A 15,702-nucleotide genomic window follows, 5' to 3' on the forward strand; every position below is an offset into this window, starting at 1 on the left:
CCCTTAAACAATGTTATTTATCTCCTCCATTGTTTTCCAATAATTTCATCGCACAATACTAGCTTACGTTGTTCAGAAAATAATGACCTTTGTAGCTCAACAATATGCCAATATATCGAGAGTTGGTTTAGATGTTTTTTTTTGACGTTGCACGAAATACCCCTTGACATTTGTACGCAATGGTATATTCCATGTCGTACCCGGAACAAGACTGAAAACATCACAAACGCGCGGACCTTTTGATTTAAAGAAAGTCTTGAAAATAAGGTGGTAATGTATATCAGTCAGTACTGTATTGTGAAACGGAGTAGACTCACATAATCAAGAGGCACTTATTAAGTTCTAAGCCGGAGCGTTAAATCTTAAAAGCTGGTAATATAAAGCTTTTGGCTAATTTCTTTGCTAGCTGTGCACAGCCAGGTAGCGGACACGTTTTAGCTCTTTGCCAGGTGACACATTGCCGTCTAATGACCACGAGAGCTGTTTATATAACGTTAGCTCACACAAAATAACCAGCGCAATGGCTGACTCATCTTGTACGAAAATAGCCAGGACATATATATATATATACTTCCCGCTTTAACTGTATACTTATTAGTTTGTGAGCTAGCTTTATTCATGAGTCAGTAATATTTTGCTAAATTCGGCGTCTGTATTTCACTCAGATCTTCACTTGTACAAGGTGGAAATGTCGTTCCTAAGGTTAACTCTAATTTAACACCAGCTAAATATCAGTTAAACATATCTTAAGCACTGCTTTGTGAGTGTGATCTTTGCCGAATTGAAGAATGACCGATATAGTTTAGTAAAAGTACTCAAATTGTGTCCTATTACCTATGCTTTCCTCCGTGCAAACTACGATATATAAAATAGGCAGATATTTTCATAAGGTTTGGTCTGAGGTTCTCCCCAAGCCTTCTGACAAAAAAATCTAGTGTATACCTTGAGAGGAGCGGTTTATGATTTAACTAACTGTTCCCCTCGGAGGTTGATGAACTATTGGAAATATTGTTGAATTATTTGAGTTATGATAATAGATTCTTTTAAATGCAGTTTACGTGAGCAGCATAATGCCATGTTGCCCTTTGTGATTATATCAGCATCATTGCTCATGTCAGTGATTTAGTTTCAGTTTTTTGTTTGGTAGTTAAAACTCCATGTAATTTCCCATACTCTTATTCCACTATAGATTGTATTCTTATAAAAAGCAATACTCGACGTTGCCGCTCAAGCTAGGAGTTGGAGTTATATTGTAGATACAGTTCTCTGTCATGGATATTTAATTCTCTATTGTGGTATTGATATATTATTATATACTGGTAGTAAATGAGAGAAACTCTTTGTGACTAAAATAACCTGAGGGGAATGGCTGTTTTAGCCAATCCAGCTGATTGATGCACTGACAAATAAAGGCATTTAATAATCCAAAAACACATTTAATACAGCCAGAGATACTAAAGAAATCATTCCTTGGTATAAAGGTGTGGAAAAGTTTCTGACATACTCTTCTGTCAATTGATTTATTTAGCAGACGTTGCTCTTTTCACAGTGATTAGCATGATTTTCTTGATGATTGTAGTAAACATTTGACAAATAGTTCTCCTTTATTCTAATGTATTGCAGTGGAAACTCTGATCTGAATTCAGCTTTACCGGGATGCACAGAATGCAGGAGGACTCGAGCCGCAGTCCCACTTACACGGTGACGTGTGAGGACTATGTCCATGTGGTTGAATTCAGTCCTTTCAGCTCTGGTACCCCCGCCTCTCTCCTGGCCTATGGTGGAAACCAGTATGTAGTAGTCGGCACCTGCCTGTTCCAGGTTAGAGACGCAGCATCACACAACCTAGTTTACTGAAAGTATCGCCTAGTGTATTCTTTTCTGAACACACACTTGTTCCCACAGGAGGAGGATATGGAGATTGAGGGAGTGGAATTTAATGTTCTTCGAGCTTTCCATCATGAATTGCGTGTTGATGCTCTTGCCTGGAGCCCAGAGTCTCGGTTGGACAGAATACCCACTATCAGGTACTGGTTCTTCTTTCCAGCACATTTTTGTCTGTTGGTATCATGTCTTTATCAAGTTGCATGTCTCAGGACAGCATTGTAATATCTGTCTGTCTGTATCTTGGCTTGAGTAGATTTTAGAGAGCACCTTGCTGCAAACTGAGGCTGGGCAATATATTACAACAGTATCAAAACTGCACATGAAATGGTTGCACTCCACACAGATGTGTTTGCTTGGCTTGACTTGTTGGACTCGGTAAGTCAGCTCAGCAAGACATGGATTTGCATTTCTGTTACAACAGTGTTTGAAGGTCAACACGAACACAACACGACTCCTACAGCTGAAGGCAAATGTGATGAAATGATAAATATCTGGAAAAGTATGAACATTGAAGGATAAACTTAACTTCACACCACAGCAACTCAGTTAAAAGCCACAAAAGTACTGAGACCAGAACACGAAGACCTTTAAAAACATCTATCTCTCTGGCCAGCCTTCCAACCTATGTTTTTTTAAAGGGAAGAAAGAGAGGCCGTCACGGGTTGGTTGAAGTGGGCAAGACATCATCACAGCCTGCTTGGAGGTGGGCCAGGCACACTTTGACCCCACTCCAAAGGTGGTCCATTTTGGGCAGGGCACAGCACAACTCAGTGCAACTGAACTGGTAATGTAAACTCAAATAAGCGAGGCATGGTTAGACTTGGTGCAGCCAAAAGCGTCCATGTAATAGCCTGAGCTGTTAGACTATGCAAAACATTTCAGAGATTGATAGAGATGACTGCAGATCACTTATGTGCTGGCCACATACAATGACAAACTCATTAAGAGATTATTTTGAGCCCATCCAATTAGGTCAGGTGCTGCTCTTTAGTTTAATTTGTGCACAGTTGTTGCTTGGAAGTGTCCTATTGGTTGAATAAAAATGGTTTAAATTAAAGAGCACTTGAGATTTCTGAACAGCAACGTTTTTAATTGAAGAGGCTACCAAATTAACAATATCTATCTTTATTTTCTGCCTCCTGGATTTAATTTCATTATTCAACAACATAGGTCCTGAATGGCACACTTTTTAGTTGGCATCTCCCAAAGCTCTGTTGTTCCTACAGCTCCTGAACCCGAATCAAAATACTTTATTGATCTCTGGGGGTAATTGGGTTTGTTACAGTTGTTCCAATCAAGATAAGAAGCCTACAGGCCAAAGGATTATAGTAAAAATAGAAATAAGAATATATCTGGAATATGAAAATAAATATAAAGGTATGTGTGCAGGTATGTACAGGTATTGTACAAGTATGTGGTATATGTAGTCTATTGACTTAGAGTCCCTGACAGTCTGATGACCACAGGCAGGAATGGCCTCCTGAGGTGCTCTGTGGAGCTTTTGTGGCTCCACAGAGCAACATATTGTGCAAGATAATGTGTAACATAGACGGCATCCTCCTTTCTGACACCACTGTCAGAAAGTGCAGCCTCACCCCCATTAAATGACTGGCTTTCCCAGTTGGGTCTATTGAGTCTGTTGGCATCCACTACCCTCAACCTGCTGCCTCGGCACACAACAGCAAACAGGATAGCACAGGCTATCACAGACTCATAAAACATCCTCATCTTCGTCTGTCAGATGTTTAACGACCTCAGCCTCCTCAGGAAACAGAGGCGGCTCGGGCCCTTCTTGTAGATAGCGTCAGTGTTCTTAATCCAGGCCAGTTTATTGTCTATCTACACTCCCAGGTATTTGTATTCTTTTACAATGTGGAGCGACGGCAACAGGTTGCATGCACGATCATCACATGCTCGCAGAACACACCTCATTTACAAACTGTACAGTTCAGCATTTTGGGTTACCACACAATGCTTCCAGTTAGCATCTTATTTGGTTGGTGCTTTTATCCAGTGCAACCGCAATTCTTTCCCATACAGCCATTGGTGGTTCAGTGTTACATTCAATGGACAAAAGCCACTACGAGCTAAGCCCACCATCTATCATGTGAAATGTGCTGACATATTTGCTAAGTCATCAATCAGTTTAAGTAGTGGTTTTAGTAGCATAACTGGCTGTTTTTATTATAAGATGGCATTTATGGTGGGACATCTGCAGCTCTAGTGCCTCTCGTTATGTAAGAGGTCATCAGACCATTGTAATAGGATTAGGAGGTCATACTTTGCTCCCACATCAGAAACCTGACATGTGTATTTTTAAACACAACAGGATGATTATGCTCAAACCCTCCTCTTGGGACCAGAACGAGAGGCAGTTGTAGAAAGAGCACAGCAGTCGCGCTGTGTGAAAGTAGTCATAACCACCTTTCACTGTCACACTGCAGCTGCCAGGATGTGAGCCAAGTTATTTCAGGTGGCCTTGGACAGGAGGGAAGTAGCCTAACTGTAGATTGTTAGAAAGCAAGAGTTTCCTCCTAATTGGAGCCGTGGATGGGAAGGTTCTGCGGTCCCTCCGGAGGTGTTTAAGCTTTCTGTAATTGAAAAGGAAAGGCAGCGATAATTCCTGGCCTTATGTGGTTTACTCCGCAGGGCCCCCGAGCCAGCCCTGTGACGTGCGCACATGTTATTGCGCTGATGACTACCCACTCAGGTTCCATCCCTCCCTTCGATCCGCACGTAGCCGTGCCTTCCAGGAAAAGTACAACGTTCTCACGGGCTTGCCTCAAGCAAGGGGCCCAGAGAGAGAAAAAGAGCAAGAGAGATGAGGGGAGGAGAGGGGGCTCGAGCTGCAGCACTGCCACCATCCGCCACAACAGCTTGTAATGGGAAGATGTGAATATTACTGTATCCTACAAAGACCAGACACCCCATACATAATTACTGGCTTCTACTAAATACAGACATTTTTTTTTTTAGTCCTTACAGTCTGAAAATATGGAACGACTGAGTGAATACAGAGAGTAACACACAGAAGGTAAATGTAAACAGGCCTTCATTAGAGAGTTGAGAGTAAAGAGGTGGCAGGAAATGAGAGAAAATAGATGGGGAATAAACAAAGTTCTCCAGCTGGACTCAAACCAAGCATGTTGCTACTCATGGTCAGCAGTTTTAGGCCCCCAGGATACCCCAAGCTAGGCTATAATTAGAGATACATCACAAGACAAACTTACAGGAATCAACAGATATCAACATCCTTCACTAAATTATATGTTTTGCTAATGCTAATTGATTGCCAAAACAAATAGTCTGCCCCATCTGACAAGTAGAAGCCTTATTTAATAACATTGTGGTCAGTGGTAGCAACTGACCAATCATCCCCAGAGCAGCACACAATGGAAAAATCCAGCTTATAAGGAGTAAAGAAGAGCTGTTGAGGAAAGAAAATGTTGTCTCTGCTATTTGAAAGTACTTTGCTCTTACAAAAGCTAAACAGACATCCCACATATACAATATTTTAAGGTATTATCTTTGATTTTTGCCAATGTTCGAACTGCCAGTGACAGTCTTGACTGGGAGATTCGGCTACTGGGAATCAAACTCCCTCTTAGCTAAGATATATTTCAACATTTTTGGGAAATGTGCTCATTCACCTGAGTACATGTCGTCGCTGTGAGGTCGCCAACACAACCAGCGAGACTCCAGGAAGTCACTGCGTCTGACCGCTGGTCCCAAAGAAAGTTATACCCCATAACTTGGCCTAAAACCACAGCTTGTTTATGCATGGAAATGGCAGCAATTTACATGTCTGATGTGCTCATAAGCACATTTCATGTTGAACCTTTCCTTTAAATATTGAAATGCATGTAGCAAATAATAACATATTGTGAAAATCATTAAGTACCACAATTAGACATGGTTTCTTGTTCCGAAAAGTTCTACTGTTTCACAGAAAATTTGCATTAACCTTTGTGTTTTCAGCTCTCTGTTGACGTGCACGTTATGATGATGTCAAATAAGAAAGGACAAACTTGTGTCTCTCATTACTCTCGTGCTTCAATAATAATCACAATTCTCAAAAATAAAAATAAATAAATAAAAACAAAGCTGAAATTCAGTAGTGTTTCACTTTAAATGGGGACCTTTATTGTTTTCCACGAGGTTAATGGAGAACAATAAAGAGAATGTCTTTGACCTTAAAGTAGAAAATACAGCAAAAAAAAACCAAAATGTGTTCCATGCTTTACTTCAAAGTACAACACTAATTTGTAGAGTTAGAAGGCCTATCCTCATATAATCTAATCTACTGTAGCAGTAATACCCTGAAGCACGTTAAGGGTGTTTGTAGTGACATCATGCCAAATCCATCTGTGCCTGCGACTGCAAATGTGTGAACCGCTGTCTGTTTATTCTGGTGATATGTGTGTGTTTTTCTTGTCATAAGTGAGTTAGTGTAATTGTGTGAATAATTGCAGGCACTGGTGTGTACTGCGACTGATTGGAGGGAAAGTCCTCTGCCTGGCTCTGCACGAGTTTTTGAACAGAGTCATGCGTAAATGGCGTGAGGAATCTTGTTTTTTTCCCTGTTTATCTTAGCTTGCAATTAGAATCTCCCTGGCAGGGTCTCTACTGATCTCTGTCCAAGTTTCTACCACACACACCGACACTCTCATCCAGAGGTGTCAGCTCGGGCGGCTGCAGGCATGCATGCAGAAAGAGACTTAGTCTGTCGTTGGGCCTATACAGTCTTGACTCTGTTTTGATGTTCTCTCTTTGTTTATTTTTATATCCTCCCTTTCTTTTCCTCTTCCTCTCTCTTTGCAGATTTTGCACCGCGGCAGCTGACAGAAAGCTACGCCTGCTGACTTCTGATCTTCAGGATAGGCATGAAGTCAAGGTAGTGCAACATCTGGAGCACATTGGCCAGAACTCCGCTTGTCAGTTGGCGTCAAACTTTCTTTACTTAGCACTGACATTTGGTACTTAGTGATACAGGAAACGTAGCCATACACACAGACTGCAGAGCTGCAGCCAGTGCAGTATGCTCAAGTTTGCTAGGAAACTCTCATTTAACAGTTTATTGATCATGTGTTTGCTGTATTATGTTTGTACAATGTTTTTCTATACTGTTGCCTAGGTGATGGAGGGCCACACCAGCTACATTAACCATTTGGTGTTTGAGCCCACAGAGGGAAAACAAATTGCTTCCGTCAGTGATGACCACACTTGCAGGTCCAAACCTTTTTTATTTCTGTGTGTGTGTGTGTGTGTTCCCGGCTTCTGATTTTCAGTTCTGTTCTCTGTTAATGGTGCAGAAAGTCCTGACTGTGTTTCCACAGTGAAACATGATGCTAAGCACAACATGCTCCGAGTGACTGTGCGTAAGCACAGAGCTGCTTTGTAGCTTTTCTAGTTAATTGGTTAAATATGGAAATCCAATTAGCTGCAGAAAGATTTTCCTCTCTAAGGGGGACCTATAACAAGGTCCCCAAATTTTCCCTTTCAATTGATGCGAGAGGAGGGAAAAAGTGTGTCAGTAGCGAGGGTCACCACAGGGACACCCCCTATCCCCCGACCGCATCAACAGGCTGGTTCTCCTGCAACATGCGGGCATGTGCTGCAGTACTGGCCTGCAGCAATTATTATCAATTACTATACCAATTGTTAAGTTAATTAATTGTTGTTAGAGAAGAATGAAAGTCTGTATTACAGTTTCCCAGATTCCATGATGATGTCTTCAGCTGCCTTCTTTTGTCCAACCACAAGTCCAAAACCCCAAAATATTCAGTTTACACTGAAGAATTGTATTTCTTCTTTCAAAAAAGAAGTTTAAATGAACAAAGCAAAACAGAATTTAATATAAGATCATCCTAACTTAACCCATGAAGCTGAACTATAAACAACAGTGGCACCTACAGCCAGTCCCCACAGTAAACAGGTTCCAGGGCCTCACCCCAGTGAAAACACTGTACTGTAGAATAGAGCAATAACAACTTTATAGTTTTGCTTTTTTTGTCCAGCTGGGACACAGTGGATAAACTGTACACTTAAGGTTAGTGTAAAAGCAGCGTCAGATCTGTCTCTCGTTGTTTATCTTAAACCTGACGGCAGGTTAATCTGTCATTATAAAACACTGACACTTTGATGGTTGTCCTTTCCTGCTCAGTGCCACCTCAGGTCGTCTGAGATCACACTGAGTAGATTGAGTCTCTCCCATCCACTCTCCTCTTCCCGTGCCTCCGCTGACCGGCCAGAGAAAACAGCAGTGCGCTCCATCTGCTGAAAGATTTAAATTCTGTCATGTTGAGAAAATATGGGACGCGGGAGGAAGACAGAGGCGGAACAGGGGATAGATCAAGTTAACAGGAGAGGACCTTCCAGTCAGCCCACACAAATGGAGCCCCGATATGAGAGGAGGAAACTGGGAGGGAGGGAAGTATATTCCTGCATGTATAGGCTCATGACCTCTCCATCGCTCTGTTAGGTTTGGCAGCAGTACCTCTAATATAAGTTTGCTTAGCTTTGTCATCACGGTCCCCTGCAGTTGTGGGAACTCTGCCGTTGCCAGCATGCAACCTGACGCTGCAGCGTCTAGGTGGGGAACCACTCTCCACTCCCTCAGGGGAGTTTACATTTGGTTTATTATACATAAACAGATCACTATATCAGTATATGTGGAGTGGGGTGGGCCTGTGGGGAAATGTGCCACCTACAGATCACAAGAGCACATTGCAGATCGTAAAGGGGATTTGGGGTTGAGTGAGTTCGCAGATGAACTCGGGATAACACACACCTGCTGCTGCTGCATTATGTATATGGTTTAAAGCATGTTGTTCACTGTTCTCAGTGTTAATCCGTTTACTTGTCTCAATCTCTTATGTTGTGCAAGGGAAACAAATTACAACAGCTTGATATCTCATCCATGCTTTCATCCCATCTTCTGTCCTAACCTTTTCTGGATTGAACCTTCACAGCCTGACACTTCATCATCACCACACCTAATGTTTAAGTATAAACTAGGTGCTATTTAATGCAAAAAAAAAAAGAATATTGTTTTTATTTTGTCGCTTATCTGGTTTATTCATCTACTCAACTGTTTTTTTTCTTTCATTTATTGATAACTTTAGATGTCTCATTCAGACATTCATCCATTACCTTTTGCCTATTTAAGGGATAATGTACAGCGACGTCAATATTGTCAGGGCTTTAAAATAAGCCCTGATGATGATTCAAGATCTTCATATTGATCCATTATTATCCATTATTACAGTATGGTTTTAGCCACATTTCTCAGCCACTTCTTTCAGCTGTTTAGCAATTACTTTTAGCTATCTGTTTCCACCATTACTCATTACTTTCAGCTCGCATTATCTGTTTCAGCCATCAGCCTTTGCTCTTAGCTAACGTAACGTTATCTCTTTCAGGCTTGGACCGTTGCTTTGTAGCTAACATTATATTTTTCAGGTGTGAAGCTCACTACTTCAACTATTTATTTTCCTCCTTAACACAAATATGAGGATATATTTTTAATAAGATTGATTTCTCTTTTCATTTTTTTTGATTGAGTTACTCCACATACCAAATCCCCTGGTATAACTACAGAAGTACCCCCTGGGGTACAGGCTCTCTGGGCTGTGGTCTGTTGAAATAGATCCTGATGCTCAACCAGGGCGACCCTGTGAGGCACTGTGATGAGATTATAATTTCGGACTCTTTTCTCAAGTTCTCTCCCTCCAGAGAATCACGTTCGATTATTTGCTCTGCTCTCTACAATAAATCAGATCACACAACACTAACAGCATTTCCCGTTTCTTCCACTTACGGGAAACACTGACAAACCGTAACACTCTGGCCGCGCTGTTTTCTCACTTAGATAACACAATACAGGACTTCAGATGTCCTTCTCAACTCTGTTGTACATGGAAGCCAAGTGTTATTGCTTGATGTAGTGTTATGCAATTACACTGTGTTTTATCAGAGGCGGTCACCCGTGTTTTCGTGTCTGTCTTTCACCTCGTTTGGAAAAGGTTATGTTTTTTTGGGGAGACCGTGCTCTCCGTTTGAAGGGCAGCGCGGTTGACCACAGTTTGGCCGTTGGTGGTGTAGCGTGCAATTGAGCTCTGTTTGGCTAGCGGTCTGAAAGAATAGGGTTTAGTCGTTGTTTTCCTGGTGTGGTTGGGAGGGTTTTTTTTCTTCCTTCCCAGCTTCGCTCATGCTCCATGTTGGAGGCGCTGGCTGAGTCTACACATGGGCAAAGAGAGAAAAAAACAGCCAGAGTTTCGTCAGGGATCTATCCTGCTGCAGGGGAGATGAGGCAGGAAAAGTTGAGTGTTAACTGAGGTCTTCATCTGAGACGGGGCATATCCTACTCTTCACCGCACCACTATGGACATCAATCTCTCCAACAACACACTTGACATTTAGATGGTCTTTGGAGGTACTGCTTGGGCTTTATTAGATGATGTCTCCTGTGTGACCTCATCAGTCAGCGCCTTCCCATGCTTCACAAGCGTTTGTTTTATATTTCCAGAAGCACTTGCAACCAGCCACCCTCCACCCCTACAACCTCATCCCCACCTTTTTGTCTAGTTCATGGATCGTTCAGATGTGGTTAACTGTAGATCCAGGTCTCAGGACCCGCAGTTTTCTCCATCCAAGTGATCTAAAACATCCATGGCGTTTCCCAGCTGCTTTTGCTATCATTTAGTTTTAGAACTGACTATTATTTAAATTAAAACTGGTCAAACTCCTCACACGAGCTTCGCTTCTTAGTTGGCTTTTGCTTGCAAGGCCCCTTCTGTTTTGATTTGCACAAAATAGGATGCTGTTCAACTTCTCTCCGCTGCTCCTCCTCAACTGACGTGCATTCTGCTGCCCTCTCTGTATTCCACAGAAAATGAATGGCAGTGGGCCGCCCACAGCGAAACATTTGCTGTAATGTGAGTGGAGCGTAACGCCGACTCAGGCGAGGACGATGTGTCCCCCCACCCCGCACCCGCCCCTGCTATCATAGCTCAATGTAATGTGAGGCTGTCGTTTTCCCTGAAAGAGGAGTCCAGCATAAGTCTGTCTGTCTTCAACACTCAGGGCCCAGATCTGAGAAAAGAGCCCTTGTTCCCTGGAATCAGGCATGAAGACCCTGCACATCTCACACGACTAGCAGGAGTTACATAAATTAGGAGCTAACGTGACCTTGGATGAAAACGTGTTGTCTGTCATTGCTCACATCGTGTTCCATAAAAGCCTGGTCGTGTGTCTCGTATTGAACCACAAATTTATGGCAGAGTTGAGCCTGAACTCTACGACTAAATGCCTTTTTTGGGATCATCTTTGCTTGTTGCAGTGATGAAACTTGTATCTGTTAGGGACAAGCCTGTATATGTGTGTTACATTTAGGTCCATCTGGACAATGAACTATATCGTTTTGCTTTTAGATCGAGCACCACAAAGGTGAATTCTTTCAGATGTTATGTAAGCATCAAAGGGTGGCTCAAATGCTGATGCTATTTTTGGAACTGCTCTAAAACCCAGAATTTTATTGTTAATTAGGAGGTTGTGGATTTTGTTTTAGATTTTAGGCCAAGAGCGATTCACATATCAAGTTCAATCAATCTGTAACTTTACTAATGAGGACTGATTAAAAGTCCTGTGTTTGCTCCCCCTTCACAATAACCAGAAGACTATATGGGTTTTTGCAAAGAGTTCTCACAACATTGTCAGTTCATGATAAATAGTTACACTTATAAAACTTGATTTTTTTTTCTTGTGTAATGTTAGTACCAAAGCACTTAAGGCAAACTATGTAATACAAGTATCGCTTTGATCAGTTGTATTTTATTAGTGTTCATTTTAATACTCGTCTTAATTTATCTTGCCTTTAAAACAGGGTGTGGGACCTGGATGGAAATGAAAGTGCTGCTCTCAGACTTCGCTCTCCTGGCATCAGTGTGTGCTGGCACCCAGAGGAAGCCTTTAAGGTAGGAGGAGTTTGCTTCAGATACATGCTCATATTCTGAGTTCACATTCATGAGTTAGTTGTCTGTATGAAAATACGTACCATGTACCGGTCACACAGTCAGGTGTGAGGTCAGGTCACCGCCAACTGACTGTGAGATGCTCATTATGGAGCCCATTTTGTGGGAAGGTTGTGGTGCCTTCTTGAATTGCCCTCTCATACTCCTCAGTAAGACGTCCTCATGGCTTTCCAAAAAACACTTTTTTTTTTTTTTTTAGGAGTGATCAAATGAGCCCAATTAAGATTCTTCCCAACTATAAAATGGAAACGAAGCTGTGAAATATCCTCTAATTAAAACATTGTTCATTAGATGGTGAAAGCAGGCGTATGCTTGTAAGAAAGTCTGACCACTACTGAGTGCCAAGGTGGTGTAGAAGTGTTTTAAAAGGCCACACTATTGAGCTATATAAAGAGGATCGGTGTGTCTCTCCTGCCCCCCACTGTACAAAAATTAATCCAAAATATTCCAGATACGAGTGCTGCCATCTTGGAGCCAGAGTCTGTCCAGTACTGATTGAGTGGTGGTTGGTATGGATGAAAATTAAAATACATGGAATGCAGCTGTCGTAGTCACATTAACTACGGAAACTGGTTTAAAGAATCCGTCTGTCCACTCCAGTTAATGGTAGCAGAGAAGAAGGGAACCATTCGCTTCTATGACCTGGTGACCCAGCAGGCCATTCTGTCGCTGGACTGTGGTCAGTCGCCACTCATGTCAGCCGACTGGTGCCTCACCAATACGATCAAAGTCGGCGCTGTGGCGGGCAACGACTGGCTCATCTGGGACATAACTCGCTCCAGGTGACTATGGGAGCATTTCTAATATACTCTTGATGATGTATTGATTTGATTTGATTTGGGTACTCAGTAGGATGGGATGTGCCTAAATCTTGTCTTTATGCTTTGCAGTTACCCTCAGGAAAAAAGACCAGCCCATGTAGATAAAGCACGGTTGTTCAAGTAAGAAGGCCGTATTCATCTATTGTAGAGCTTGTTGTTTGTGGTTTTTCACCAGTTTTTCCAAGACATGCACCCAAAAGGAAAGGAAATCTTATCTTATCTTAAGGGGAAGAGGGACTTAAGTCATCAAGTTTTGACTACATTTAAATAAAACATTTTCATATAATTTATTTATTTATTTATATGTAAAAAGGTCATTAAGTTTTCTAACTCTGATTTAGTTTAATTGTGTGAGGACATTTAAAGAGATACTGGTCTCCTCAGGTGGTCTCGAGCCAATGAAAACCTCTTCGCCACCACCGGATGTCCAGGGAAGATCTGTAGTCAGCTACTTATCCACCATCTTGGCCACCCACAGGTCAGTGAGATGCATTTCACAGTTCAAAACGTTATCTCTTTAATGTTCTCTGCAGATCCAGTCTCATATCACCTTTTGGTGTCATTATAGCCTGTGATGATCGGATCTGCCGCGGTAGGATCCGGCCTCAGCTGGCACCGGACGCTCCCGCTCTGTGTGATTGGTGGCGACAGGAAACTGTGCTTTTGGATGACTGAAATGTAGACATTTGAACAGCACGTTCTGTGATGGATAATTATGTCATCTGTTTCTATTCTAGTAAATGTTCAATAAAATATTTTTCTGAGTATCTGCCGAGTTTATATCGAATTTGATGGAAATTGGCTGTGTGTTTGAGCTTTGTTCTTTTTTATTTCTGACTACCCCTTCAGGTCAGCTATGGATAAACAGCAGTCTGGTCGGATTTCTGCGAAGAGCTCGTTTTTCTTTTCTCTTAAGAGTAAGTTACATCAGCTGTCTGTTATGTCCTGCCAAAAGAGCTTTAGTTCAAAGGAATGCATTGAGGAACTAGTGCCAGCTCTCCCCTTCACCAGTCAACATGATCATCATACCACAGGTGTTCTCTCCCTGTTTATCAATTTTTCTCCCTATTGATGACAGACACTTAATCACATGAAGAATATATATCTTTGTAAGGGCTGTTCCACCTGCTATGCTGTGCAAATATTCCACAGGAAGGTTTGGATGAGGAAGAACTAGGAGATCTGGCCGTGCTCCAGCTCTTCGACAGCCCCTGCAGGAGGGGTTAGGGGGTTGTAAGGGTTTAGGGTTAGTAATCAAAGGAAAAGCTCTAGGAAGCATGGGAGTCTGGGGCCATTTCAGGTCACCTCCAACTCCATGACATGCAAAGCAAACGTGAGGAGGCAGGGACAGGAAGACATGCCGTCAACTCACCTTGGCGAATAATTATCGATGCTCCAAAGACCAAACATGGAAGCCAAGGGATCAGTTGGCAGAAGCTTGTAATGCTAACAAGGGCTCATTGTGCAGAGTGCAGTCATTTAATTAACTTGATCATGAATCATTCTAGGTGACAGATGATCACTTGTTTGCACAGTTGTGCTTAATGTTCAACGAGGCAGCGTCGGGTAAATGTGCATTCATAGATGGGCTCTTTATGCTACTTAATTAATATATATGTCAGCAGAAATGCTGTGTGGTATTGTGCAGAGATGCCTCAGCACAACCGAATGGAGCGAACTGAGGCCATGCAGACGTCCACCCTTTCAAACCAGTTCGTCAACGTTGGATATTTCTTGGACAGGTCGCATTAACCGCTTTCCACAAAGCATAACATGCTACTGCCCTCGTGGTCCAGGGCCAATGTAGTCTCCACTCTCCATGTTTGCTGTGGAAGTGGTGCTGGAGCAGCTGCATGTAACATGGGAGATGTCCGTGTCAGGATCCTCTGAAACGTGAGTCATGAATCTCAGTGGCTTTACAAATCCCAGTGACTCAAGGACACCATCTGATGGCTGACAAGCAGAATAGCATCAAACGATAATTCCATTTTGTCCCTGAGCTCACTTATTTCCTGGAAGTGTGTCCTGCCCCTGTCCTCTGTGTTACCTTTGATGTAAACCTGAATGAAGCGGTTTGACCTCATGTGGTGTGTGGACTAATAACAAACTGAAATGGATGAAAGAGAGATCAAACCGCCTTAAAAATCCTAACCAACCTTCTCCTAATCTCCCCACTCTGATCAGTCTTCTGCGGCCCTTCCAACTTTAAGCCCAGGCTCAACAAAAACAGAGCAAATAAAAATAATGAGCAGCCTGATATGAAGTGAAACAAAGAAAGAGATTAGAGCTCTTTGAGGCCAGTGTTTGACTTGATCTAACGACTGGTTTGTTGTGCAATCTTTTCCCAGAATGAAGCGATTACGTTGATGAGTAGAAGAGAGTCGGTCGAAAAGTGCTCCATCGTTACTTTTCACCGGATTTTGTTGATCATCTAAACAGTTGCTGCCACAAATGAATTTGTCGATATCACTGCCTGATGGAGCCAAACCACCGGCTATGGTTAATAAACCATTTACTTAATGTCCTATAATTCAGGAATAAGTCATGAAAAAGAAAAATGTCTGGGTTGCAAAGTGTTTATTCTTCTCCAGCATGACATTTGTTTTGACTTTTTATCCCTCCAATGGACCATTTGATGGCTTACTGCTTTTAAAAGCGCTGCAAAGCATCCAAACATCTGAAGTCCATTTAAAAAACGATGATGGCTTATTATAATAACCCCTTATTTCTGATTTATTAACATTTATACTTACAGATGACTTACAAACTGCTGGCTTACAAGAAAGTGAAGAACTTAAGACCCGTTATTAATGACTTATTAACATTTGCGAGGGTTGATTGAATTTTGGGAAACCTGGCACATTTGTTTGTCAGCCCAGTCCTCCCCTACATTTGCACACTTAGTCCAGAGTTCGAAGGTTAGGCCAGAAGATGCCACATAAAATTCTCAGGCATCCACTGTG

The 15,702-nt window shown here is 42.1% G+C and overlaps 1 protein-coding gene across 3 annotated transcripts; it reads left to right on the forward strand.

Annotated features, from left to right (window-relative positions):
- Positions 1-37: 37 nt before the first annotated feature.
- On the forward strand, positions 38-13,506 carry nup37 (nucleoporin 37). 3 transcript variants are annotated; one of them, XM_046379064.1, is made up of 10 exons: positions 38-267; positions 1,624-1,821; positions 1,906-2,027; positions 6,709-6,781; positions 7,022-7,116; positions 11,771-11,861; positions 12,519-12,700; positions 12,809-12,859; positions 13,124-13,217; positions 13,308-13,506. In XM_046379064.1, exons 2-10 carry the CDS (start codon positions 1,657-1,659, stop codon positions 13,419-13,421), a joined length of 987 nt encoding a protein of 328 aa, XP_046235020.1. In that variant the 5' UTR covers positions 38-267; positions 1,624-1,656; the 3' UTR covers positions 13,422-13,506. The 3 variants fall into 3 exon arrangements, with proteins under 3 accessions (XP_046235020.1, XP_046235021.1, XP_046235022.1); XM_046379065.1 differs by having other exon boundaries at positions 93-372; XM_046379066.1 differs by lacking the exon at positions 38-267 and adding an exon at positions 302-449.
- Positions 13,507-15,702: the final 2,196 nt, after the last annotated feature.

Source organism: Scatophagus argus, chromosome 22 (assembly GCF_020382885.2).
Source record: "Scatophagus argus isolate fScaArg1 chromosome 22, fScaArg1.pri, whole genome shotgun sequence".
NCBI classification, from domain to species: Eukaryota; Metazoa; Chordata; class Actinopteri; family Scatophagidae; genus Scatophagus; species Scatophagus argus.